The 24878-nt window shown below is 52.3% G+C and overlaps 1 protein-coding gene across 1 annotated transcript in view; it reads right to left on the bottom strand.

Moving 5' to 3' along the window:
• ITGA3 (integrin subunit alpha 3) overlaps window positions 1-24031 on the bottom strand; it is a 46323-nt gene extending 22292 nt beyond the window's left edge. Inside the window, exons 1-4 of the mRNA XM_029572652.1 lie at window positions 23625-24031; window positions 2605-2732; window positions 1560-1639; window positions 593-842 (exon numbers count right to left, since the gene is read on the bottom strand). Of these exons, the coding sequence (XP_029428512.1) occupies window positions 593-842; window positions 1560-1639; window positions 2605-2732; window positions 23625-23815 (649 nt within the window). The 5' untranslated portion in view covers window positions 23816-24031. The remainder of the gene's footprint in view (window positions 1-592; window positions 843-1559; window positions 1640-2604; window positions 2733-23624) is intronic.
• Window positions 24032-24878: the final 847 nt, after the last annotated feature.

Here is a 24878-nt window from a genome sequence, read left to right as displayed (position 1 = left end):
CCTTTTGCTAACCAAATCCCCGGAAGGTTCCTATCGCTCCTGGGGATCTGAACTGTTTATTCATCGGGTGTGCTGTGTGCCTCGCTAAAAAAAAAACCAAGCGAGAACCAAGCAGCAGCATGCAGAGAAAGTGATCTATCATCCATCAGGGTGGAGAGGAAAAGCAGAACCACAGAGCATGGAAATTCAGGTCTAGGCAGCCAACTGCTAAACAAGGCTGGGTGGAAGCAGGGGCGCCCATGCAGAGTGCCATGGCAATGCTTCTCTGAAGCTGGGCCAGTCCATGGCCTCAAGGCAAGCAGAAACAAGCTCCTCTGTGGCTGTATATTTGGTGCCCTAGAAAACTTGTCTATACCTAAATCCGGGTCTGGGTGGACTTGATGTTTAAGGCAGGCCGGATAGTGTCAAAGCATAGTGCTACACACTCTCAGGAGGAGAGTTATTTGCCGTGTGACTCGGGGGATGAGCGTGCACCATCCCACCCCCATCAGCAGGTTTGTGCTACAGCCCACCTGGGAGCACAGGAAAGACAAGAGAAAGTTTCCTCGTCGCTGCAGAGCGAGGAAAAGCAGCCGCTGCCGAGGCCACTGACCTTGCCAATCATAGCTGCCCGGCGCGCCAAAATACACCGTCGTGTTGATGAAGCCTCCGCTGGTACCCAGCTGGCACATGCCGGTGCCCTCCTTGTCCACGTTGGGGTTGCAGAGGTCATTGTGATACGTCTGCCACTCATCCTCATAGCTCAGCTGCAGATTGTTGCCTCGGATGAAGCACTTGCCGGTCATCCTGCGCTGGCCTTCCGTCCCGGACCACAGCAGCTGGACGTACCTGTGAGCACAGACCTGGGGCAGTATGGGGGGGGGGGGGGGAGAACAATGTCGAAGATGTGAAACAATACAGAGGTGCCAAAATCTGCATCCTATTGCAGGAAGCAGTGACCAGGGGATAAGAAAACTCACAGTCGCTGGACACCATTTCCTACATATGTGCCAGACAGCAACACTCACCCCCCCCCCCCTACCTATAGCTGAATTTTCAGCCCAGTCATTCTCTCACACCCTCTCCAGGGTCTTTGTAACTCTCCAGTTCTCCTGCCAGGAGCTATGTTTAGCAGGAGTCACTGAATTCAATTGGTCTGTAGTCGCTATGATGTCATGCATGGCTTCAGGTACACAAACACACACATAAACCAATCAGACAAGGATTTCCATGTAATGTAAGCAATCACTGGGGGAATAAAATTAAATTATCTGCATCTTGCGCACGCCCAGGAGCATTTGTGCAGTGAACCCGCTGCTGCTGCGTGCTATGCTCTCCCGAACCAGAGGCTGTGCTAGGATGAAAGCACAGCAGCCTGTGAGGATTCACTTCCGCAGAGGCCCATGCCTGGCCAAGCAGGAGATCTCAGAAAAGCCGGGCCAAGGCAGAGGCAGGTTCCGTGCAGCAGCCCTCCGGCGGGACAGAACCCAATCGGACTTCAACACTGCAAACCTACAGAACCCCCACCCCCACACACACTTCTATTCCTCCCCGTCCGAGGCGGCCACATTTCATCTCACCAGCACTCTGCCGGCAGGTCCCTGGCTGGCGACGGTCACTCCCAGCCACATGTCCTCAATAATGTCCTTCTTTGGGTCACCTGAAAAGGAGAAGGCACAAGAGAGGGGCGAAAGCATTGTCAGGGACGAGTCAGGGCAAAAACACATCTCACGGTGCTGTTTCAACTGTGGGGAAAAAAAAGGTTCCCTCCACCGAGCACAGTTCACAGCAGTAACAGACAAGAGGATACGGGAGAAGCAAGGGCTGCGCCAACTTAAGAACGGAAAGGAAGCCCAGGAACAAAGGGTCATGATAGGAGATCAGAGGGGGTAGACTCAGGAGTGGTGGTTGCATGGAACGGCCTCTCGGGGGGGGAGGAGAGGAGCAGGCAATAAACAGCAACAGAATTCAAGAGAGCCTGGAATAAACGGAGAGGTCAATATTCCAAGCCATTTAGATGGAAAATTCACAAGTTATCCATGTAAATGGCAAATCTTAATACCGAGTGCTTGTCAGGAGAGGGTACCTCATTCCTGCCAATGGGATGATGTGGGGGGGGGGGGGGGGAGCAGACCAGACTGGACCTGCCACACTTATCTTGTTTCAGAGGGGGGATGCATGGCCCAACACGGCTGTATATACAAAAAATTTGGAGGAGGGGGGGGTGAGAATCACCTGCAGGTCCCCTTTTCATCTTTTTTTTTTTTTTTAATTTTGACAGTGCTACTTAACCGGCTATCTTTGAAGATACCTGGATAACTAATAAAACCTAACCAGTTATAGTCAAATCTAGCCAATTAGGTTTTTCAGTTAGCTGGTTAACTCGTCCACTTCTTGAATATTGGCCGCAGAGGATGCCTAGTTTTGAAGAAGAAGAAACAAAAAAAGGAAAACCAGTGATCAGCTGGGATTGATAGCATTGCAGCAGGAACGAGACACGGCAGACTGGATTGAGCCTTCTCATCCTTCTCTGCCACCTGTCTTCAAGCCCCCAGTAATCTCACTTCCTGCCCATCACAGCAACTCCCTTTTGCCTCCCTCCCCTCACAAGATGGCCTTGCGTACTCTTTAGCTGGATGTCCATCCTCTCGCAGTCATCCACCTGCTCGGTCAGGGGGCAGTAGTACATGGCACCCGTCCGGTTGGCATTCTGGTTGGGCGCAGCCAGCTCCTGGGGTGCGCCAGTCAGGAGTCTGTAAAGCAGAAAAGCAGGAGGTATTGCCGGGTTAAGTGGAACTTAAGCAGGGCCAACCCATCCCCGTAGCCTTCATGTGCACATCTCCCCCACTGCAGCATGCACGCCGCGGCCCACGTGTCCTGCTCTCTCATTTTACCAACTCCACCATATCTCTTTCGACAAAATCCCGCCACCTTAGCCTGCTCCAGGATCCAATATCAGTGACTGCAAGAAAGGAAAATTAGTTCTTACCTGATAATTTTCGTTCCTGTAGTACCACGGATCAGTCCAGACACCTGGGTTTTGCCTCCGCACCAGCAGATGGAGACAGAGCAAGATTTTACTGGCTCCGCCACATATAGCAGGGTGCCACCCACAGCCTCTCAGTCTTACGTAATGTCAAAGCAGATTATAAAAACGCATATCCACTACTTAACTATATTAACCCAACAAAACAAGTTCAAACCCCCAACTGGAACAAGGCTCCCAGAACCAATGGAGTGAACGAAATCAAGAACTATAACCAGGATAAATCCACGAGCGGACTCTCCGTTACTTCATCCTAAACTCTCCTTCAGCGTAGATACACTCGAGATACGGGGGGGGTCCCTGGACTGATCCGTGGTACTACAGGAACGAAAATTATCAAGTAAGAACTAATTTTCCTTTCCCTGTACGTACCCGGATCAGTCCAGACACCTGGGATGTACCAGAGCCAACTTACCTAGGGTTGGAAGTAGAGAGTCCCGCTTGGAGAACTCCCTCACCAAAACCACCCGAATTTGTGGCCTGAACATCCAATCAATAATGTTTTGCAAAGGTATGCAACGACTTCCACGTGGCCGCCCTACAGATTTCCTGAGGTGACACTTGTGAAGATTCTGCCCAGGAAGCCGCTTGAGACCACGTAGAATGAGCTCAAAGCCCTATGGGAACCGGCCGCCCCCGCAGCAAGTATGCCGAGCCAATGGCCTCCTTGAGCCAACGAGCGATTGTGGTCTTGGAAGCCGCACCTCCTCTCTTGGGACCAGTACACAAAACAAATAGATGATCCGAAACACGAAAAGGATTCGTGACCTCCAGATAGTGTAACAAGGCCCGGCGGACATCCAGTTTCCGTAACTCTCGCCCTCTGGGCTCTGAACGATCCCCCTCAGGGAAGGAGGGAAGTTCGATGGACTGATTCAAATGAAAAACGGAGACCACCTTGGGCAGAAAGGAAGGAACCGTCCTCAATAAGACACCGGAATCCGAGATCCGTAAGAACGGCTCCCTACACGACAGAGCCTGCAATTCCGATACTCGCCTGGCCGAAGTAATTGCAACCAGGAACACCACCTTCATCGTAAGGTCCTTCAATGTCGTGCCCTTAAGAGGTTCAAAAGGTGCCGAACATAGGGCCGACAGCACCCAGTTGAGGTTCCAGGACGGACAAGGATGCCGCAATGGAGGGCGCAGATGCTTAGCCCCCCGGAGAAAACGAGCGACATCTGGATGTAAAGCCAGCGACTCCCTGTGCACTTTACCTCTAAGACACCCCAGCGCTGCCACCTGCACGCGAAGGGTACTATGAGAAAGACCTTTCGAGAGGCCAGCCTGTAGAAAGGCTGGGATATCTGACACTGCAGCTCCCATAGGGTCCAGACTGTGATCCCTACACCAATCCTCAAACACCGACCAGACCCTAACGTAGGCCAACGAAGTAGACTGCTTCCTAGACCTCAACAACGTGGCTATCACAGCATCCGAATATCCCTTCTTCTTTAAGCGTTTCCTCTCAAAAGCCAAGCCGCGAGACAGAAGCGATCCGCCTCCTCCAAACAGACGGGGTCTTGGTGAAGAAGCGCTTGAGACTACCGAAAACGAAGGGGGTGGTTCGACCGCCAAGTGGAGAATATCCGCGAACCACGGACGTCTGGCCATTCTGGCGCTACTAATATCACGTCCGACAGACATAGTTCTATGCGTCGAAGCACCTTGCCAATCAGAGGCCACGGTGGGAACACATACAGTAGAATGTTTGTGGGCCATGGAAGCACTAGCGCGTCGACGCCTTCGGCCCCTCTCTCTCTCCGCAGACTGTAAAATCGCGGGGCTTTCGCATTCTGAAAAGTGGCCATCAAGTCCATGTGAGGCGTGCCCCACCTTTCGCGGACGAGTCGAAAGGCTTCCTCTGCTAGATCCCATTCCCCGGGATCTAGATGATGACGACTGAAAAAGTCCGCCTTAACATTGTCCACGCCAGCTATGCGAGACGCCGCCAGGTAGCTGAGATTCTGCTCCGCCCAGCGCATCACTAGCCGGGCCTCCGTCACCACCAGTTGACTCTTCGTTCCGCCCTGGCGATTGATGTACGCCACCATGGTCGCATTGTCCGACAACACTCTGACCGCCTTCCCCCAAATTAACGGTAGGAAATATTGCAACGCCAGAGCCACCGCCCTGGTCTCCAAGCGGTTGATGGACCATCGAGACTGTATCCTGGACCACTGTCCCTGCACTGAATGTCCAAGACAGACTGCTCCCCAGCCGTAGAGACTGGCATCCGTGGTGACCACCGTCCATTCGGGCAGAACCAGGGACACTCCCGACGTCAAGTGATTGGACTCCAGCCACCAGTCGAGACTGGATCTCGCCTGGTCCGTAAGAGGAAGTGGCAGATGAAACTGCTCAGACACCGGGTTCCAGCGGAACAACAACGCCGACTGTAAAGGCCACAAATGAGTGAAGACCCAGGGTACCAAAGCTAGCGTGGACGCTATGGAGCCCAAAACCTGAAGATAGTCCTTCACTTGAGGCATTCGCAGAGACAATAAGCGTTGCACCTGGCCTTGTAACTTGACCACCCGCTCCAGGGTGAGAAACACTTTCCCCTGTCTTGTGTCGAACAGAGCCCCAGGAATTCCAATAACTGAGTGGGTATCAAATGACTCTTGGCCAGATTGACCACCCATCCTAGGGAGCGCAATAGCTGGAGAACCCTGGCAATCGCCTCCTGGCATTGTCTTTCAGACTTCGCCCGAATCAACCAATCGTCCAAGTAGGGATGCACCAGGAACCCCTCCCTCCGGAGCCGAGCTGCCACCACTACCATCACCTTGGTGAACGTATGAGGAGCGGTGGCGAGGCCGAAAGGAAGAGCTCGAAACTGATAGTGCCTGCCCAGAATGCAGAACCGAAGAAACCGCTGGAAACACGGCTGAATGCCTATGTGAAGATATGCCTCCGTCAAATCCAGAGAAGCCAGGAACTCGCCTGGAGGCACTGAGGCAACCACCGACCGAATCATCTCCATTTTGAAGCGAGGGATCCGTAGACACCGATTGACGCTCTTCAGATCCAAAATCGGCCTGAACGTGCCCTCCTTCTTGGGGACAACGAAGTAAATGGAGTACCGGCCTGTGCGTTGCTGATCGCGCGGTACGGGGGTAATTGCCCCCAAGTCCTCTAGACGTTGCAGTGTATCCAGCACCGCCCGTCGCTTCTCCGGGTCCTTGCAAGGCGAGACGAGAAACTTGCTTGCAGGCATCCGTACAAAATCGAAAGCGTAACCATGACTTATCACGGAGAGGACCCACTGGTCCGCCGTTACCTTGGTCCATTCCTCGGCAAATTGCATCAGCCGGGCCCCCCTCATGTGGTACCGGACAACACATCTGCCGCGAGGGATGGACCAAACGATCTTCATTGGGCGGCTTTAGCCCCCAATCGTGCTGGGGAACCACCTTGCTTTCCGCTTCGTCTGCCACGAAAGGACTGAGACCACGACGGCTGTTGGGACGAGCTTGCACGGTAAGACGATCCTGAAGATCTCGTTGGTCGGGACCTCCTGTTCCCCCTAAATCGGGTCCTATTGCAGAAGGACCCCCAAGATCTAGGCCTGTCCTCCGGTAGCTTAAATGCTTTATTCTCACCGAGCGACTGCATCAGATCATCCAACTGCTTGCCAAACAACAGCTTCCCCTTGAAGGGGAGGGTTCCAAGATGGGCCTTGGAGGACCCATCTGCTGCCCAATGTCAAAGCCAGAGGAGACGGCGGGCCGAGACCACAGACACCATCGACCTGGCCGATGTACGTAACAGGTCATACAACGCATCTGCGCTGTAGGCTATCACTGCCTCCAAGCGATTTGCCTGAAGCGCCTCTTCTTCCGAAAGATCCTCATTTGCCTGGAGATGCTGAGCCCAGCGCAGGCCCGCCCTTAGGGAAAAATTACTACAGATCGCTGCGCGTACCCCCAAGGCCGAAACTTCAAACACCTTCTTAAGCTGTAGCTCCAATTTCCTATCCTGGACATCCTTGAGGGCTGTGGCCCCCGTTACTGGAATCGATCTCTTCGTCACCGCCAATACCACAGCATCCACTCTAGGAAGGCGAAGGAGTTCCAGAGCGTCCTCCGGAAGCGGATATAGCTTATCCATGGCCTTACTCACCTTCAGACCCAGCTCCGGAGTGTCCCACTCTCGGAACAGGATGTCCGTCGCCGCAAAATGGAATGGGAAAGCGACGGGTGGACCCCGGAGACCCAACACCACCGGATCCATCTTGGCCCCTGGACGGGACTCCACCCCGAGCTCCAAAAATATGGCTGGGATTAGAGGAACCAGCTCCTCCTTTTTAAATAGTCGGACCACCTTTGGATCGTCACCGTCCGCTACCGGCAGCCCCTTGCTGGTACCAGGCTGCACGGTGCCTCACCATCCGACCCGTCAACCCCCCCCCAGGGGTCTCGGGAGCGGATCTGTCTCCTCTTGAGAGGAGGACTCCGTGTCCGTGACCTGAGGGACCGTCCGCAAGGGTCGTTTTTCTCTTGGGGGATCCACGTCCCGGTGGGGCCTATCCCTATTCCGCCTCTTCTGGGCCTTGGACTGCTTCCCAATGCCCTCAGGAGCTCTCTTTGCCTTTTTCCTGAGGACTCTGTGCTTCAGCACTTTCTTCATTAAAAGTACAAAATCTGACGAAAAAGATGAGTCCCCCGACGAAGAAGGCTCCCCCAGGCTATCCTCCGGTACGGGAGAGGCAGCCCCGCGCCCCCCCCCCCCCCCCGGGCCGGCTGCTGAGGAGAAAGCGTGGGAGGCATCGACCTATCCCCCGATGCTGCCCGCGTGGCCTCCCTGAAAGAATCTAAGATGGCCGCCGTTCCCACGCTGAGCAGGAATGGATCTATACTGCCCTCAGCGGGCCTCCCTTCGGGTGGCACCCTGGACCGGCTCCCCCGAACGAGCTCCGACGGCCCTTCACCACCCTGCACACAACTCGCGCACATCCCGTCTCGCGAGACCCGCACGCGGCACAAGATGAGCCTCGCAGCATCTTCCGCCGGCCGCCCCCCTGCTAACCAAAACAGAATGAGGGGCACCGCCGAACCACTAAAAACCAACGGACAGCCGACGCGCAGAGAGGGATCAGACAAACAACGGCCACTTTTACAAATAAAACGTTCCTTTACTTTTTTTTTTTTTTTTTTACTTGCTGGCGCTGGCCGCGGTGCTGGGCTTCTGCTCCAGTATGGGATGAGTGAACCGGGCTCCCCGGTGTCACCCCCGATGCTGCTAACCCGTTACGGCCGGGTCCTCGACCCTTAGCAGCTGCCTCAGGACCCCCTCAGGATTTTCCACTCCCCTGGGAGGCTCCCACGGCCAGGATCCGACTGCACCTTTCAGTCTTCTTTGTGGCTGTGCCTTTTCTGCTGGTTTTTTTTGGTTTTTTTTTTACCAAAACTAACCCTAACTAGCTAAGCACCAACTATCCTCCTGTGGATCCCAGAGGCTGTGGCTTTGCACCTGCACCATCTGCTGGAGACAGAGTAAGACTGAGAGGCTGTGGGTGGCACCCTGCTATATGTGGCGGAGCCAGTAAAATCTTGCTCTGTCTCCATCTGCTGGTGCGGAGGCAAAACCCAGGTGTCTGGACTGATCCGGGTACGTACAGCGAACTGCCTTATTCCAAATTCTTGTTTCACAGAAAAATATAGATCTGGTATATCTGAGAGCACAGAAGTTGTTTATTGCAGCCCAGGGTATGAAAAACATAAGCAGGAATCCGGGAATTAACAAGCAGCAATATCCATTGAAAATACCAACATCTGGCCAGTTTTGCTCCCATGAGGTTCATTTGCAACACCAGTAACTTGCTCATAAGAACTTCTGGGAGGGGAAAGAGAGGGTCTCAAGCCTAAGGCTCTGATTGGTTGACGACTTCTTTAAGATTTGGTGCTGCTGGGGGGGGGGGGGGCACAGTCAACGGGATGGACAGCAGGTCCCAGGAGACCTGGTTCTCATCATTACAGCCAGGCTGCCGGAAGGCGAGTGACAGGTCAGCGTTTTACATCATGGGTGATGTCCAGACACCACACACACACACTCTCTCAAGCCATCATCTATCTGCCTGTGATAGGGAAACTCCAGCTCCCTGAGCACAGGGTGTCAGCTAGACAAGCAGGATGCCAATGGGATGCCACAGAGAGGGTTAAAGCCTGTGAAGATGGTACATCGACTCCCGGGGAGGAAGCTGCCGATCCGTTTAGTCACTCCACCTCCAGCTGTCAGAGGGTGAGCTGTCCTCTAGCATGGCAAAAAGCCAGGAATGTGCTCAAACCGAGCCTAGTCACCTTACTGCCGAGGCAGGACGGACACCTAACCCTCAACAAGAGAAAGTGGCTGGATCTGCCAGATGTACTGTATGCAGGCAGCCAGCTAGCTGGGTCACTGTCTTCTACCTGCCCATATATTAAACACAAAGCTGAATAGGTCCTGGACCACATCGCCTTATAACTGGGGTGGGCCCCTGCAAATCTATGTAATAATAAAACAGACAGCTCCCTGTTTTAGTGCTGGGGCATACTGAAGCCTCAGTCAGGAGAGATTCCCCCTTCCTTAAAGCACAAGACTGCAGAGGGATACTCCAGTATCCCCCAGCTGGCTGCATGCCTTAAAGGAACAGGCTAATCCAGTCCTGGCTTTACCCCATGGCATGCTGGGACTTGCAGTTCCAATGCTCTTAGGTCAATCTGAAGAAGTCCCTGCATGCCATGGGGCAAAACCTGACCTGGATTAGCCTGTTCCTTTACGACATGGAGCCAAGTGGTGACTTTAATCTCTACATCAATGAGGATTGTACTGAAGACTCTCATGCCAGGCGCATAGCAGAGACTGCCTTCTCAGCAAGAGGATAGTCCGAGGTTTCTCATCTAGGAAGGGAAAGCAAAGAGCTTCTCCCTCCCATTCTGGGGACGGTTAGTGAGCAAAAAGCAAAAAGGTGGGCCCGGCAGGCACCGCTCGGTCATAGAAAAACATTACAGCCCCATCACAAAGAGCCAGGCCCAAGTGATGGGAGATCAGGCAGTGAAACCCAGGACAGTGAATTATTTCATAGTGTGTTAACACAGAATAAAAAGGTATTTTGCAAAGAAAATAAATTTCCAAAAACAATCTGAGACTTCTTAGACCTGTTTGGATGCCACAGGACCTAAGTCCAGTCCCACTGCGTCTGCTCCCTGCAGAACCTTCAGAAAGGTCAGGTCATGCCCTGGAGCTCCCTTCCTACACTGTCAGCTCTTTGGGGCAGGGACCCAAGCACTACCTGAAATCTCTTCCTTGGGTGGAGGGGGGGAGAATAACAGATGAGGCGAGGGATCACGGTAAAGAGTCCATCCTGCTCCATAACCACAGACAGCCTGCCAGGGAAGGGAAGGTGAGGACAGAGGGGCAGGCACTGTCCTGAGTCCATCAAGGCCAGGGGAAGTGGGAGGTTTATAAAATGCTAACACTAAAAATGGTTTTTAAAAAAACCAAAAAAGCTGGAATGTGGAGAGAGCAGGGAAGGTTCCAACCTGCCACCCTCCTCCGCTCACACTTAATAGGACAGGAGAAGAGGCCTCCTGAGGAATTTGTGACTGATAAGAGCTCCAGCCAGCTGCAGGCAGGGCCTATCCAGCGGCAGGAACGTTTGAGAGGAGACACCTGGGGGGCGGCCTGCCCATCAGGCATGCAGCACGTGCCGAGGGGCAAACACATGTGCCCTCCAAGATTACTGGGGAGAGTGCAGGAAGAAGCAGAGCTCTCCCCCCCCCATCTCCAGGACCAAAACGCAGACAGGAAAAATGGACGGGACTCGGGAACTCACCCTACCTGCGCGAGCAACAGCACCCAGAGGTTTTCTTCTTACACAATACAGGTTTTATTTAACGACAAACAAGACAAAAACCCAAAACGCCTGCCTGCCCTTTAATGTATTTCATGAGGAGCGGATAGCGTTACGGTTTAGAAAGACTCTGCTACACTGCTGGGACATCTCAGTAAAAATTGGGGGTGCTGCTGTGCTGATCGCCATCAGAGTACCCCTTCCTTCCTCCCTGAGAGCCTCACACTCATATATCCAGTATAAATACAGCACAAAAAGCTGAAGAGAGGGCTCAGGGGGAAGGCAAAACTTTTAAACTGAGAGCGGCACATAATAAAAGGGCTGCATGCTTTTTACTTATAAAAGAAAGAAAACCATGATAAAGCAAGAAATTAAATATGGTAGAACAAAACAGAAAGGAGACCTTGGAAGAAGACCAAAAAGAAGCATCAGCAGAGCCAAAAGACAGGAAAGCACTGCGGTTATAAATCAAACGGGAGTAATCAAAACGCACCAGACAGACTGGGAAAGGCCCCACCATCACCCCCAGGATATTTTCTGACTCCATCCGTTAGGATTTATTTGCCAGAATACAAAATGATACACTTTGGGCTCTCCCAATGGCTTATTAAATCAAAACACACGCCTGTGAAACTCTGGAAAACGTAAGGGAGAAGGATCAAAAGCCGCAAACAGGACGAAGCATGAGACGAATGGGCAAATCCTGCCAGGAGCAAGACAGGAGGCGGGTTTTCACCTTGAACTCCCTACCGGTTCTTCCTGGGCTCCCGGCCTTTCGATTTTACTCTGCAGCACAGTGGTTTAGGGCCAGTTGCATTCACCTTCCTCCCTCCAGACACAAGACAGGAGAAACCCTTAGCACATCCAAGCCATATCATCCAACTGCAACTCCGAGAACCCAAACCAACCGGACAGGGCAAAATTCTACTGCCCGACTTTGGGGACTAAACGATCTTAGTTCCGACATCATCCAAATAGCTACGACTGGATCCTTCTTCCCCTCAAGCCCCTTCCCCACCAGCAGGGTGGAATATACGCCAACATTCATAGAAGAAAACAAATTTGGCTGACCCCCTTCTGCACTGTTACAACTGAGGATATCTCCCAGCTGTCAGTTGTACAAGCTTGACCACCTGCAGGAAAATCGCTCTTTATCCATGGCAGTTTTGTCATCTGCCATTCTGGGGAGATGGGCGTGAGTGTTCATAATTGACCCCATCACCCAGGCACCTCCCCTCCCCCCCCCCCCCCCCCCCCCCCCCCCCCCCCCCCCCCCCACTTCATTTCTGCTACCCAAATTCTCCGCCCTGTTCTTATACCTTAAAATCTGTCCTAGTACTGGCCTGCACCACCTCTGCCACTAGGCTGTCTCAGGCATCCCCCATCCTCTGTGTAAAGAAGTTACTACCTCTGAGCCTTCCTCCCTTCAACTTCATCTCCCTGCCCCTTTGTCCTTTAATGGCTTTTTTTGTGGGGATAATTGCACCTTGTATGCCAACATCTATTATGCTGCAATAGATGCAAGCCCTAGCAAAGAACCCTGATGAAGTGAGAGCTATAAGAATTCCCCACTGGAATTAGCAGCACGACAGGAGGAAGGAAGATTATGAGAAATCAGCAGGATTTAGGGCCTACAGAGAAACATGAAGGGGGCCCTGTGTGATATCCAAAGCTCCTGTACCTCGTCATCTTCTGAGCAAATCTTATGTTGGTCCAATATAAGATACCGCAGCCCAGAAGGAACCCTGGAGCGGAAGTCTCACAGGCCGCACTTGTCTGTGACTTCCCTGTCCCGATCCATTACTTCGAAATGCTGAGCAGGCAGACTGATTATGCACATGCTGTATGGCTGTTACCCCAAGGAGGGTGGTTGGGCCCTCCAGGGAAGCGTGGTCGACGTGATGCTGGAGGAACCAGGGATGACATAGACCCTCAGAGAGACACCGGGCTCCAGAATGAAACCAGTTACTCTCTAATTTTAGAGTACAGTATAAATACTTTCCTCCGTAAACTGGGATCCTGGCACCGGGGTAGCATTCTTAGCTAAAATGTTATTTTAATAAAGGAGCTCATTTGAAAACTAACTGTATTCTGGCCTTGGCTCTCGCATGGTCTTCGTGCGTGACCATGGATAAATGTGTTTTCCTCCCTCTGCCTCTGTGTACCCTAGGTATTCCGGACTAATAATGAGAAAATGCGTGACCACCGTTTCTTTACCTAGAGGGTGGTGGGTGTGTGCCTAGAATAGCCTACCGGCAGAGGATGTGATAACCAAAACCGAAAGAATTTGAACACTTGAGACAGATACAAGCAGGATAATGAGAAGAAAAGGAAACAACTAGGAACTTGAGGATTTGTTCAGTCATATGGAACGTTAGAGGGCCAAGGAGGGGAGAATACAAGTCAATGGGCAGAGATGGGCAGGATGGCTGCATCAAGCTTGCAAGAAGACTGGGGGGTAACCTGCACGGAGCAGCCAAGGCTTTGGGGTGGTCTGACACCTCGAACAATGACCTCTCTAGTGTTGGTTGGTGTTTGGATTATTGAAAAACTTGGTGGCAGGGCACGAGAGGGGGGGTACAGGGTGTCAGATTAGGCATGGAGCTCGTAAGAACCAAAGAAGAAAATGACAAGGCCTGGAATGTCCTAGCAGTGGAGGTGGCGGAAGCCAACCCCGTAACAGATTTTGGCCAGGCTTAGGATAAATATGGTATGAACAGGGTTAAGAAGCTAGGTAAAAGACACGTGGGGGACTGGGGGTAACTAATGCTGGTTTAGATATGGGAAGAGAACCAAACAGGAGGTCAATGGACGAGACTGGATGGTCTTCATACTATGTTACTTTGTTGTTGTGACTAGCAATAAATTACTCTAAGATCATCATCAGACATCATAAGACATCTTGTTTTTGGAAAGGCTCAAAGGGAATATTCAATACCTTGGTCTCATCAGAAGGAGATGGAGGAAGGGATATCGGAAGATGATTACTGCAGTTCCGTTTGTGCTGCTGAGCTTTGCCGCCAATTCCTGACCTGAACTGCAGATCTTTGGAGGGATTTAGATTACCGGGTTACCAAGAACCTCCAGGTCTAGAAACAAGGAATATGATCCATCTCATCTGTGCCGACCCTACTTAAATTTGTCTCCTCCCTCCACCACCACCATCACCACAAAGGTCCCTTTGCATGCTTCAATTCTGCCACTGTTTGGGCTCTTATCACCTCTGCTGGGAGTCTGCTCCAGGTGTCTACCATCCTCTTTGTAAAAACGTTCTCACATTTTTTTCAGCCCTCACCCCCCCCTTCTAGTTGCACGTGGCAGTCTCGGGTCCTCGGCACGTTGTGGCCTCAGGTCGCCGCCTAACGCCCCATTCCTGTAGGCCAGGGCTTTCTAAAGGCCGAAACCAGACACGAGCCCCCAGACTCCCACCCTGGCTCCTGGGCAGACTTGGGAGATCTCTGCAGTGTAACATTACATATTCTGGGCTGTGGGGTGGGGTGTGGAGATCTCCTACAAGTAACTGCACATTTCTCCCAGCTCTGCCTAATTCCACAAGCGTTAGCGACGCCTCCGTCTGTAAATGTCAGCGGCCTAAAGGCATGAGGCAAAGGCTGGAAATCTTTGTGCAACTAGAAAGGCGGGAGGAAGAAGAAAAGGAGGGGTAAATAAAAGGCAGGAAGGAGGGAGAAGCGGGCAAAAAGGAGGAGGAGGAGGAGAAGGCAGGGGGTGGAGGGGAGAGGGCAGGAAGGAAGGCATAAACCAGGTGAGGAGTGAGAGAGCGAGGAAGAGGTAGGAGGAAAAGAGCAATAACAGAGGGGAGAAGGGGTTAAAGGTCAGCAAGGGGCTCAGGTGGGTGAGGAGAGGGGTGAAGCTGGTGGTGGTGGGGGGGGGGGATAGCGTGGGTGAGGAGAGGTCTTGTGCAGGAAGAGCTTTCTACAGGAGCAGTAAATAAAGGGCGAGCAGCTTTCAGGAGCTCAGTTGGGCCTCGGGAAGGGCAGCACTAATGATGCTAGCCAGAGGGGACGCACTGTAAGTAAAACGGGAGAGGAGCGGAGGTAGCCAAAGCCAGTTTTCTGCCGCCAGCTCCACAGGAGAGAGAAAAAAAAAAAAGTCTTTGGCTACTGTTCAGGCCCTCGGTCGGGGCTGCTACCGGGGTGCGTTGAGCCCAGCATCCCGTCTCCCACCGTGGCCAGTCCTGGTCAGCTGGGAGCACCCGGCGAATCCCAGTATGAAAGTCTGTTTCAAGAAGTAACTAACTGTCCCCTATTTACCCGTTCCACTCCACTCACGGATAGCAGAGTTGCTTACCTGTAACAGGTGTTCTCACAGGACAAGCAGGACGGTAGTCCTCACATATGGGTGACATCATCAGGATGGAGCCCAATCACGGAAAACCTTTGTCAAAGTTTCTAGAACTTTGACTGGCACCTACTGGGCATGCCCAGCATGGCACCAACCCTGCAGCCAGCAGGGGCCCCCCTTCAGTCTGGTCTTATAGTAAAAAGTACACGCGAGAAATAAAATAAGAAAACGTAAGCGAATCCAACTCCGCGGGGTGGCGGGCGGGCGGGGTTTCGTGAGGACTAACATCCTGCTGTCCTGTGATAACACCTGTTACAGGTAAGCAACTCTGCTTACCTGAGCATATGTACCCAAAGACGTGCAACAGGCACAAGAACTGGGGTGGAATTTGGTAGAGGGCATCCTGAACCCTATCGGGTTGGCGGAAGGATGTTGGTACCTCAGTTCACAAATAAGTTGCGTAGCACAGACTGGCCGAAGATGGAATCTTGTCTGCCAGTTTTGTCTAAACTATAATGGGCTGCAAAGGTGTGGAGAGAGCTCCAGGTAGCAGCCTTACAGATGTCAGCAAGCTGCACCATGATAGGGTAAGTACTCCGCACTCACCTTAAGTTTTAGCCTAAGGTAGTATCGGAATTTCATATCAATCAATCCATTATACTACCCACCTTCTTTCCCAGGCCCCACTCAAATGGGGCCTGGGAAAGAAGGTGGGTAGTATAATGGCCTCCGGTGCGTTGTAGAAATGGCGCCGGCGCTACCTTTGCCCTGTCATATGACAGGGCAAAGGTAGCGCCGGCGCCATTTTGTTTTTTGTCCCCCGACGTCAGGAGCGTAGGAGATCGCTCCCGGACCCCCGCTGGACCCCCAGGGACTTTTGGCCAGCTTGGGGGGGCCTCCTGACCCCCACAAGACTTGCCAAAAGTCCCTGGGGGTCCAGCGGGGGTCCAGTTCTGGTGGGATTATTAAGCGCATTTGGACATGTGGGGGGGGGGTGTTTTTGCACTGGGGGGGAGGGGAAGGAGCTTTGAAGGCCAGAGCAAGCAGTGAGGTCGGAGTGAAAGTGAAAGTGACCAGCAGCTCAGGAGGGAAGCCTGGCACCTGAGGCTCCCGATTACCCGGGGGTAACCTCCCCCCATTCACACCATGGGGACGATGGAAGAGGCGCGCGCTGGCACACAGGCAGAACCTGGCTCTCCCTTTAACAGCAGGCAAACTGAGGCACCAAAAGGAAAGCTTTTTGAGAACTCAATTTTTTTGGACTGGGGGAGGGGGATGGATTGGGCTAATTATGGAGCTGCCTTGCTAACCAGATAGGGCACTGGCTTTCATCACCTGGTATCAGGGCCCTGGCAGCTCAGTAGCTTGTCCATTTCTCTCTCTGTAGCTGGCAGGCTCTCATCTTCTGGTAACTTGGCAAGCATTAAGTCTGCTTCACAGTAATTACAAAGCTTGCGAAATTGATTAACACGTCTGCCGCAGGGACAGAATTAGAAACAGCGATTCTGTGTACCAAAGACAGGGCCGTTTGAAGTCCATCGATCAGTGCCCACTCTGCCCATCGCTGGCATGCCAAAATCTCTGAGAGAAAAAACCATCCTTTATGGACGAAGATAAACTGCAATGTCTGTTTCGGGAATGAGAGCAGAGCAGGTAGTGGGGATCTTGCACTTCAGTTGCGTGGTATATAATTAATCCTGAACACAAGTTCAAATCCTGGCTCTGACCCCAGCCTCTTAGTGTGGCCCAGGGCACATCACCACCTCCTTATGCTTCTTGTTGCCCAACAGTAACTGAACAACAATCATTTAAAAAAAAAAAACGTTAATGTGCTTTTCCGTCATCTACTCGCAAGGCCATCCAGCCCAGAGGTGGCTGCCCGTGTTTCAAAGCAAGATGATTCAGAAATGGCCTTCTGCAAAGTCTCACTACCAATAACTTTTAGTATTGTTTTATTAATTTGAACAGGAGGAGATTCAGTGGCAAATAAACATATTCTGAATGCAGGCTTTAAAAGGTCTTGCCTAGCTTATAAACTTAAGAAGTTCACAGAATGGGAGAACCCACCCCCGATAGAAACCCTTCATGACCAGTTCTGTAACAGACATTCGGGCCGATACAGTAAAGTGCGTGGGAGAGGGCATCCCTAGCACCTCTTTTTGGACAGGAGCGGCGGCTGTCAGCGGGTTTGTCAGTCGATGCTCAATTTTGCCAGCATCGGTTCTCGAGCCCGCTGACATTCACGGGCTCGGAAACCAGACGCCGGCAAAATTGAGCGTACGGTTTTCAACCCGCGAGCCGACTTCTAATTTTTTTTTTTTTAACTTTTTGTAACTTTCGGGACCTCCAACTTAATACTGCCATGATATTAAGTTGGAGGGTGCACAGAAAAGCAGTTTTTACTGCTTTTCTGTGCACTTTCCCGATGTCCGGAGAAATTAGCGCCTACCTTTGGGTAGGCGCTAATTTCTGAAAGTAAAATGTGCGGCTTGGCTGCACATTTTCCTTTCTGAATCACGCGGGAATACCTAATAGGGCCATCAACATGCATTTGCATGTTGCGGGCACTATTAGGTTTGGGGGGGGTTGGACGTGCGTTTTCGACCCCTTACTGAATAAGGGGTAACGCTAGCGCGTCGAAAACGCACGTCCAATCGCGGGTTAACAGTGCACTCCGCCGGAGCGCACTGTACTGTATCGGCCTGTAAGTGCATTCACAGAAGCTGCCCCAATAATGGGTGGAGAGCAGAACTAAGACCTTTCCTCCTTACTACAGAAAAAAAAAAAAAAAATCAGATTCTGGTGTCACTTCAGGAACAGGGGCAAACTCTCTCCATTACCAGGCACTTTGTGAAATAACTCAAAACCCTGCAAAAATTAAAATAAAATAAATAGCACTTAGGTAACAATCCTGCCATACCAAAACAGCACTAATTGTCAGTGCTCAAAACAGCAACAGCCCTACCTATGAAAAGGCAACATTGCAAATATTACACCAGGCCCTAAAATACCAATACACCTCCGATTAGGAAAACAGAACAAGCCAGGCTGCTATAAGACTCTACAGAGAAAGCACATGCTAACAGAATATGTCACCCATAGCAGAACACAAACCCTCACCAAATACAGAATAAAGTGACCACAAATTAGAAACAAAGACGCAGACAAAAACTGAATCGGAAACCCCAATGAAGCTGGAAGGCAGTGCAACAACTCAGAAACAGAAAAATGCCTTTCCTCCTAGACTGTGCAAAATACAAAAAAATGTTATCAGAGATACACATTTCCAAAAACTGCCAGAGGGAAAATCCAAAAACTGCCAGAGGGGAAAAAAAACCCCAACCCCCCCCCCAGAAGAATGAGCAGGAAAAGCTTCTGTATAAATCCTGGGAGTGGCAGAGCAGTAGCAACACACGCATGGACTGGAAAATCAGATCTACCTTCTTCGTTCCCCAGCTTGGTACTTTTTTTTTTTTTGCTTCATGAAGCTAAGCAGGTATATTATTTACCCACGCTGGGGAGAGCGGGCAGTTATCACCCAGAGTGATCGAGTCAGCTTAACATATTAATCATCAGCTGAAATTGCTAGCACTTTGGCAGGACACATACATGTCATGAAAGGTTCCCCAAATCCGAATCCTGCTCTGATCTGCACGGCTGGCGAGTGGCTACCCCTGCAGCTCTGATATTATTACTGCCCACATCCCGGGGATATTTACAGAACATTAACAGCACTCGCTTCTTGGTCGAGGCAGCAAATCAAAGTGAATTAAAAACGAGGAGCTTGTAGAGCAAGAGCCGTGCCCAGGAAGCTGGGGGTGGAGGCTGCCATGGAAGCAGCTTTGCAAGGCAGAGCAGGAGCCCAGTGCCAACTTCACTCACACACACACAGACACACCCTACAGCCACCGACAAAGCTTCAAAACCTAGAGGGCATCGACCAGCATTAGAAGCTCGCCGGAACTCACAGCTAAAACCCCTTCAAACATTTCATTTGGATAGTTTTGTATTTTCACCTGGTTAGGGGCCCTATCCTTGCTATTGCTGCTGGTTGGATGCCCTGGTTTTTCTGGGCTGTCGATAGCCAGTTTGGGTCAGAGTCCGCAGGGCAACCAAATGGCTTTGGGCCATCGGGGGGCGGGGGGGGGGGGGGAGAGGAACAGGTTGAGCTGGGCCCTGGTTCTGGTCCCAGTGGCACTCATCCACTTATAGTTTAAAGAAAAGCAAGGGAGTTTGTAGCCCTATGTGGCAACCAGCCAGCTCCCGATGGCACAACGCCCCTAACCCCCTATTTTCAAAATCCTACACCAGCCCACTCCCTCCCGTCCTTCCTCCGCCTCCCTCCCTGCACTGGTTTTCACCGTGGCATCTTCATGACCCGCATATTAAGTTTATAAAGTGCTGTGCCAAACGGGCTCGATCAATAATCCATCATAATTATAAACAGAAGTGGAACATTTCAGCCAATCTGAAGCCTGGGCCTGGCAGCAAATGCTCCAGAGCCTTTTTACGAAAACCTAGCATGGAGAGGTTGGCGATTAGATGACCTCACCACAGAGATGCTAATATCTGGCCTCTGGCCTTTTCCAGCCTTAAGGACTGAAGGGGGGGGGGGGGGGAGCAGGAAGGGAGTGGAAAAGGATGTGTGAGAAAGAAGCAGGGAAGGAATGGGAGAAGGGAAGCCTATTACTGATATCCGCCAAGACCCGCTGTTCACGTTCCGAGAATGGAAGGTAGCAGACCCTGGCAATGCATGCACCACTGGTGACCAAATGTTGGGCCCCTCCATGGAGGATGCAGGGATTGGATCAGGGTCCGGAGGGTGAACACAGCATCCACTGCTGGACTCGCTCCATGAATCCCAGCGGCACCAAGCACCGCTGGAGAAGCAGCCAGCCAAAGCACGGGAGGCTCCGGAGTGAGCTGCAGCTGCTTCTCCACTAAGGAGGGACAACCCCGTACCTGGTTGGTATAAAACCAGGGAGAATCCTGCAGCTTGTTCCTGACAGCTACTTACTAAGCCTGATCACCCTGCCCCCTCCCAAAAAGCCATCCAAGGACCACGTCCCCTACTGAATAAATAATTCCCCATCCAGATTGTTCACCTTGTATATTTCCAGGAGGCGACAGCAGTGCACAACTACCTGATTTTTTTTTTTTTGCTTTTCTTCCAAAGTCCCATTTCCTGGACCCCGGTGGCTTATACCCAAAACGCACAGCAGGGAGCTGGGAGCGAAGCCTCCCGCCTAAACACACCCCGAGGCGGCCAGGACTTTAAGCTTAATCCCGCTCTGCAATCGGCAGCTCAGGCGGGAGGGCGGGGGTTGCCTCCGGGGCAGGGAAATCTCCGGGACAAATGCGAACACGCAAAACGTCTAAAAGGCAACGGCGCCCGACCAGTCCGGACACGAGGGCTGCCACGTGGAGCCGGGAAGGCCCCCGATCGCTGCTCTGAATAGAGGCCCCCAGCCCCACCCTTTGTCTCCGAGGGGGAGGGGGGTCCTGAAAAGAACACAACCCCGGCCAGCACAAGGAGCTGTACCTATGATTTGCTTTTTTCTCTGGAGGAGGGCAATTACCCAAAGGGAAGCAAGTCTGAAGGGTTCAGCGCATCGGAGGGAGCTGCCTATCCCTCTAACCGCACGGACTTCCAGGGAAACATCTACCCCCGGTCCCCCTGGAATTTGTGGAAAACTGCAAAAGCCATGAGAAAAAAGAAAGCAAGCAAGCCCGGACGCCAGGAGAGTTCACGTGAAACATCCCGGGGTGGCCTTTTCCCAGACTCCAGGCTCGGTGGCTGCTCCGTATGAAGCCAGCTGGCTCTAGGAGGCAGCAACTGAGCTGGAGAAAGATGTTTCAGTCCTAATCTCAAAATATAGAAACTATCTGCAGATTTCCCTGGAGGACAAACTGGATACAGATTTAAGAGACACTGCAAACAAGACCCAGGCAACAGGAAATCCCGGTTTCTATAGCTGGCTGGGAGGAAAGGCCAAATGCAAGACCCGCAGGCCACACCAGCCCTTCTCGGCCTCCCAGTTCCCACTCTGGCCAATTGGTTCCTCAGCCAAGACTTTCTGAAGGTCAGCAGCTGCCTTGGTGGAATATCAGAAGGTGAATTGGGGGGGGGGGAACCAATCCAACATTTGAGATGGGCTACCACATTATGACTTTCCATGCCCATCACCCAGGGATTTCCCCATTAGCTCTGGTTTAGCACATCCTGATCACTCAACTGGCTCTACTGGTGCAGTACAGGCTGACCCAGGCTTGGTTTCACACCATTGCACACAGCAGTTTGTAATTCCTGTTTCTCTTCGGAGTGTGGAGTATTTCTGCAGCAGATATACAGCCATAATAATCAGGAACCACCGTATGATAAGCAACTACTGTTAATTATCTGTTCAAATACCATTGTAAAGGCAGCAGAAATCAGTGACTGGGACCCCTCCAAGTGAGCTTTAGGGCTATTAAGTGACCAGCACTTGGTGTTACTAGGCTGATGGGTGCCAGTGTTACCGTCAGAAAATAGGCCCCAGAAACTGTTCCATAAAGAAAGACTTTCATCACCAGCATCCATGAAGCAGCTCAGAGGAGATCTGCCAAAATGGTACAGGGTCTGCAAACAAGCCCTCAATGGGCAGACTTAAGGCATTCCAATTTATTTGCAGAGGAAAGAGAGAGGGTATTACAGAACTATTCAAATATCTAGCAAGCTTCAATAAAGCACCAGAAGGTACCATTGTCCATAGAACAAAAAGCTCCAGAATGGGGGAGGTCACAATATGAAGTTGGGAAGAGGGAACGTGAGGAAATACTAGGCCACCTGAGAGGGTTGCAGACATCCCCAAGTCGCCACCAGAAGATGGGAGGGACCAAAGCAGCGACAATTCAAGCAGGCCTGGGCCAGACGCACAGAATGGGAGTAAGGTCAAAGCAGGGACTTAACCAGAGACCGAGTAAGGTCTACGCTGACACTTTAGGCATGAGAGCAACTGGCAAATTGGGTGGGCCACATAGTCCTTTTCTGCCAACTAGCACATTACTAGTTTTTATTGAATGTGCATCCAAACGTGCAGCAGGATGGCAGGCGAGCATCACCTCAGATCAAAGATACAGTTTATTCCCATTAGGATATCTTTCAAGCAAAATGTGGGGTTTATTTTAATAACGCGGCAGACACTGATATTCTGCCAAGCATAAAGAGCAGCATCCTTTCCCCCTCAGACACAGAGCAATACAAGGCCAGTGAACCCCGGTGATCCCCTTTTTCACTGGCCCAAGCAAATCCTTTTCAGACTGGATTTGGAAAGATACTCTGGATGAGGGGAAGAGTTAAAATGGTCAGCACAGACCTTCCTGGGGGAATCCGATCCAGTGATGGGCTTGGACTGGAAAGGCTCCGGCAGGTGTTTAATTTCAGGGTTAATTGGAGGATGGACAGCAAGAATTAGGCAATTTCACTCTCAGGTCCAAGCTGGGGGAAAGTGAGCCAAGGTGATGTCCACAGATTGCATTGAGCCCTACCTCATAGGCCCATGGCAGGATTACAAAACAAAAACAAACCCATAATACATATATAAAACAGTATTACACACCAAAATCATACAAAAAAACTCCAGGAGGAAGCACCTTCCCCTCTGCACCGAACAGCTTTCATGCCCAAACCACACATGAGCCAAGAGGGGAGGGGGAGCAGATAGGGGGGTTCATGACTAAACCCCTCCATTTGCGAGGATTTCGCATGCATCCCTGGAATGTGAGGCGGAGAATGCCCTTAAAGTCTGCAACAGCTGCCTGCACGGAGCCCTAATGGGGATCCTCTGGCTTCTGGCACACCACCTCCCCTCACCCACTCTGGAGGGGGCTTGGAGCAAGAGCAAAGGAAAGATTAGGGCTGGCTATTGTGAGGGAGGCCGGGCTTGGCCTCGCTATTCATTTGAAGAATTGCAGGAATGCGTTCAACAGGTCAGTGTGAGAGAGAGAGAGAGAGAAACCTGCTGCTTTCTCTCCAGCTGCAGATCCGGGAGGGAGGTGGGGGCTTCCAGAGTCTTCCCCCAGGGCTGATCTCAGCACCAGAGAACTCCTGCTTCCTTCTAACCAGGAAAGCCAGGGCCGGAGCAGCCCGTCACCTAACCACGGCTCCTTATAATCCGGGGACACTGGTGGCAACAGGTGAGCGTCTCTGCCTATTCCAACCTCAAGACTACAAGTCCCAGAATGCAGCTGTGACGCTATGGCCATTCAACCTATCCCCCCCCCAGGTGTCAGAGGGACTAAAGCGGGAAGACGAGGACGAGGGATAGCAATGCCCCCACCCCAAAACTTGCAGCAGGATCCGGGCCGGGCTGGGCAGTGCGGTGCATCCGGGAGCTCAGATCAGCTCCTTCCCGTCTCGCGCAGAGGCTCCTGCTCCCCCTGTGCCCCGGTCCTGCCAGGTACCTGCGATCCCCCGGTACTCACAAGTATCTCTGCTCCCCCTCCGTCTGCCGGTGAAGCGCCACCGAGTAGCCGAAGAAGCTGCCGGGCGTGCTGCCCTCCTTCTGCACCGGGAAGCGCGTGTCCACGTTAAAGCCCCAGCACGAGCTTCCCAGGAGCAAAGGCAGCGCCAGCCCGAGTCGGAGTCCGGTTCCGGTGCCAGTCCCCGGCCCCATCCCGCTGCCGCTCACGCAGGAAACTGAGGGCGCTCGTCTTCCGGAGCCGCGGCACCTGCAGCTCCCCGGGGGCCGCGCCGGGCTGCAGCCTCCCCTCCCCAGGGAGCTCCGCCCACACTGCGGGGCTGCAAACGCCCCGGCAACCGAACCCAAAACCCGGACTGGCCGCCTCTGCCGCTTCCCATTCGCAGCCGGAGCTCGGGGCTGGGCTTTCGGCACCGCCTCGCTTCTTTTCTCTCTCTCTCTCCCCCCAGTCCGGACTGGAGTAGATCCGATCCGATCCTTTGCAAGTTGCCCCGGATTTTCGGCTGCAGGTCTCTCCCTCCTTCTCCCGTGTGACAGTGGGCGGGGGCCTCTCGCCCGATTTACACTCAGGATTGCTCTGGCTGGGACGTTTGCAGTATCTGAGACCGGGACACAGGAACAGCAGGAAAAGGCAGAAAGGAGCTACAGCAAGGAATCCCTGAGTGGGTTATGCCTGCTAGTGCTACACCTTTCCCCCCTCCCCCATCCTAGTGACCCTTATTGTCACTCATACCCCTACCCTCCTCCTGACTCCTACCCCGCTCCCCACTATTCATTCTGTACCCCACTGTCCCCTCATCCTTATGCCTACTCTCCCTTAATACCTTCCTTCTTCTTCAGCCTCACCTTCCTTCTCATCTATGTCCCTACCCTCCTTTTCCCCCACCTATTCCCCTTCACACCTCTCATCCTATACTCACCCATATGTCTACCCCCCCATCCTCACTCCATCACCTCATGCTCCCACTCCCTCACCCATCACCCACCCTCCCTCTCCTCCACTACTCACTCACCTATAACCCTCACCCTGACCCTTTCTCTCCTGCCTCCTCTACCCCTTTCAGAATAAAACTTTCTCTTTCAGGAGTGGTAACCATGATCCAGTCTTTCAGACTGCAGTTTCACATCTGTGGCAAGAGTATTTTCAGGGCTGGAATCTTTCAGTAGCACCAGGCATCTGATGTGTTCTGCTCATAAGGACATGTGTATTTAAACCAGCAGCTTAGACATTTCTGAGAGGAGTGGCAGGCAGGCAACC

This window comes from Rhinatrema bivittatum, chromosome 12 (genome assembly GCF_901001135.1).
Source record: "Rhinatrema bivittatum chromosome 12, aRhiBiv1.1, whole genome shotgun sequence".
NCBI classification, from domain to species: Eukaryota; Metazoa; Chordata; class Amphibia; order Gymnophiona; family Rhinatrematidae; genus Rhinatrema; species Rhinatrema bivittatum.
The sequence above is the reverse complement of the archived record's forward strand: the minus strand, read 5'-3'. Positions and strand labels throughout refer to the sequence as shown.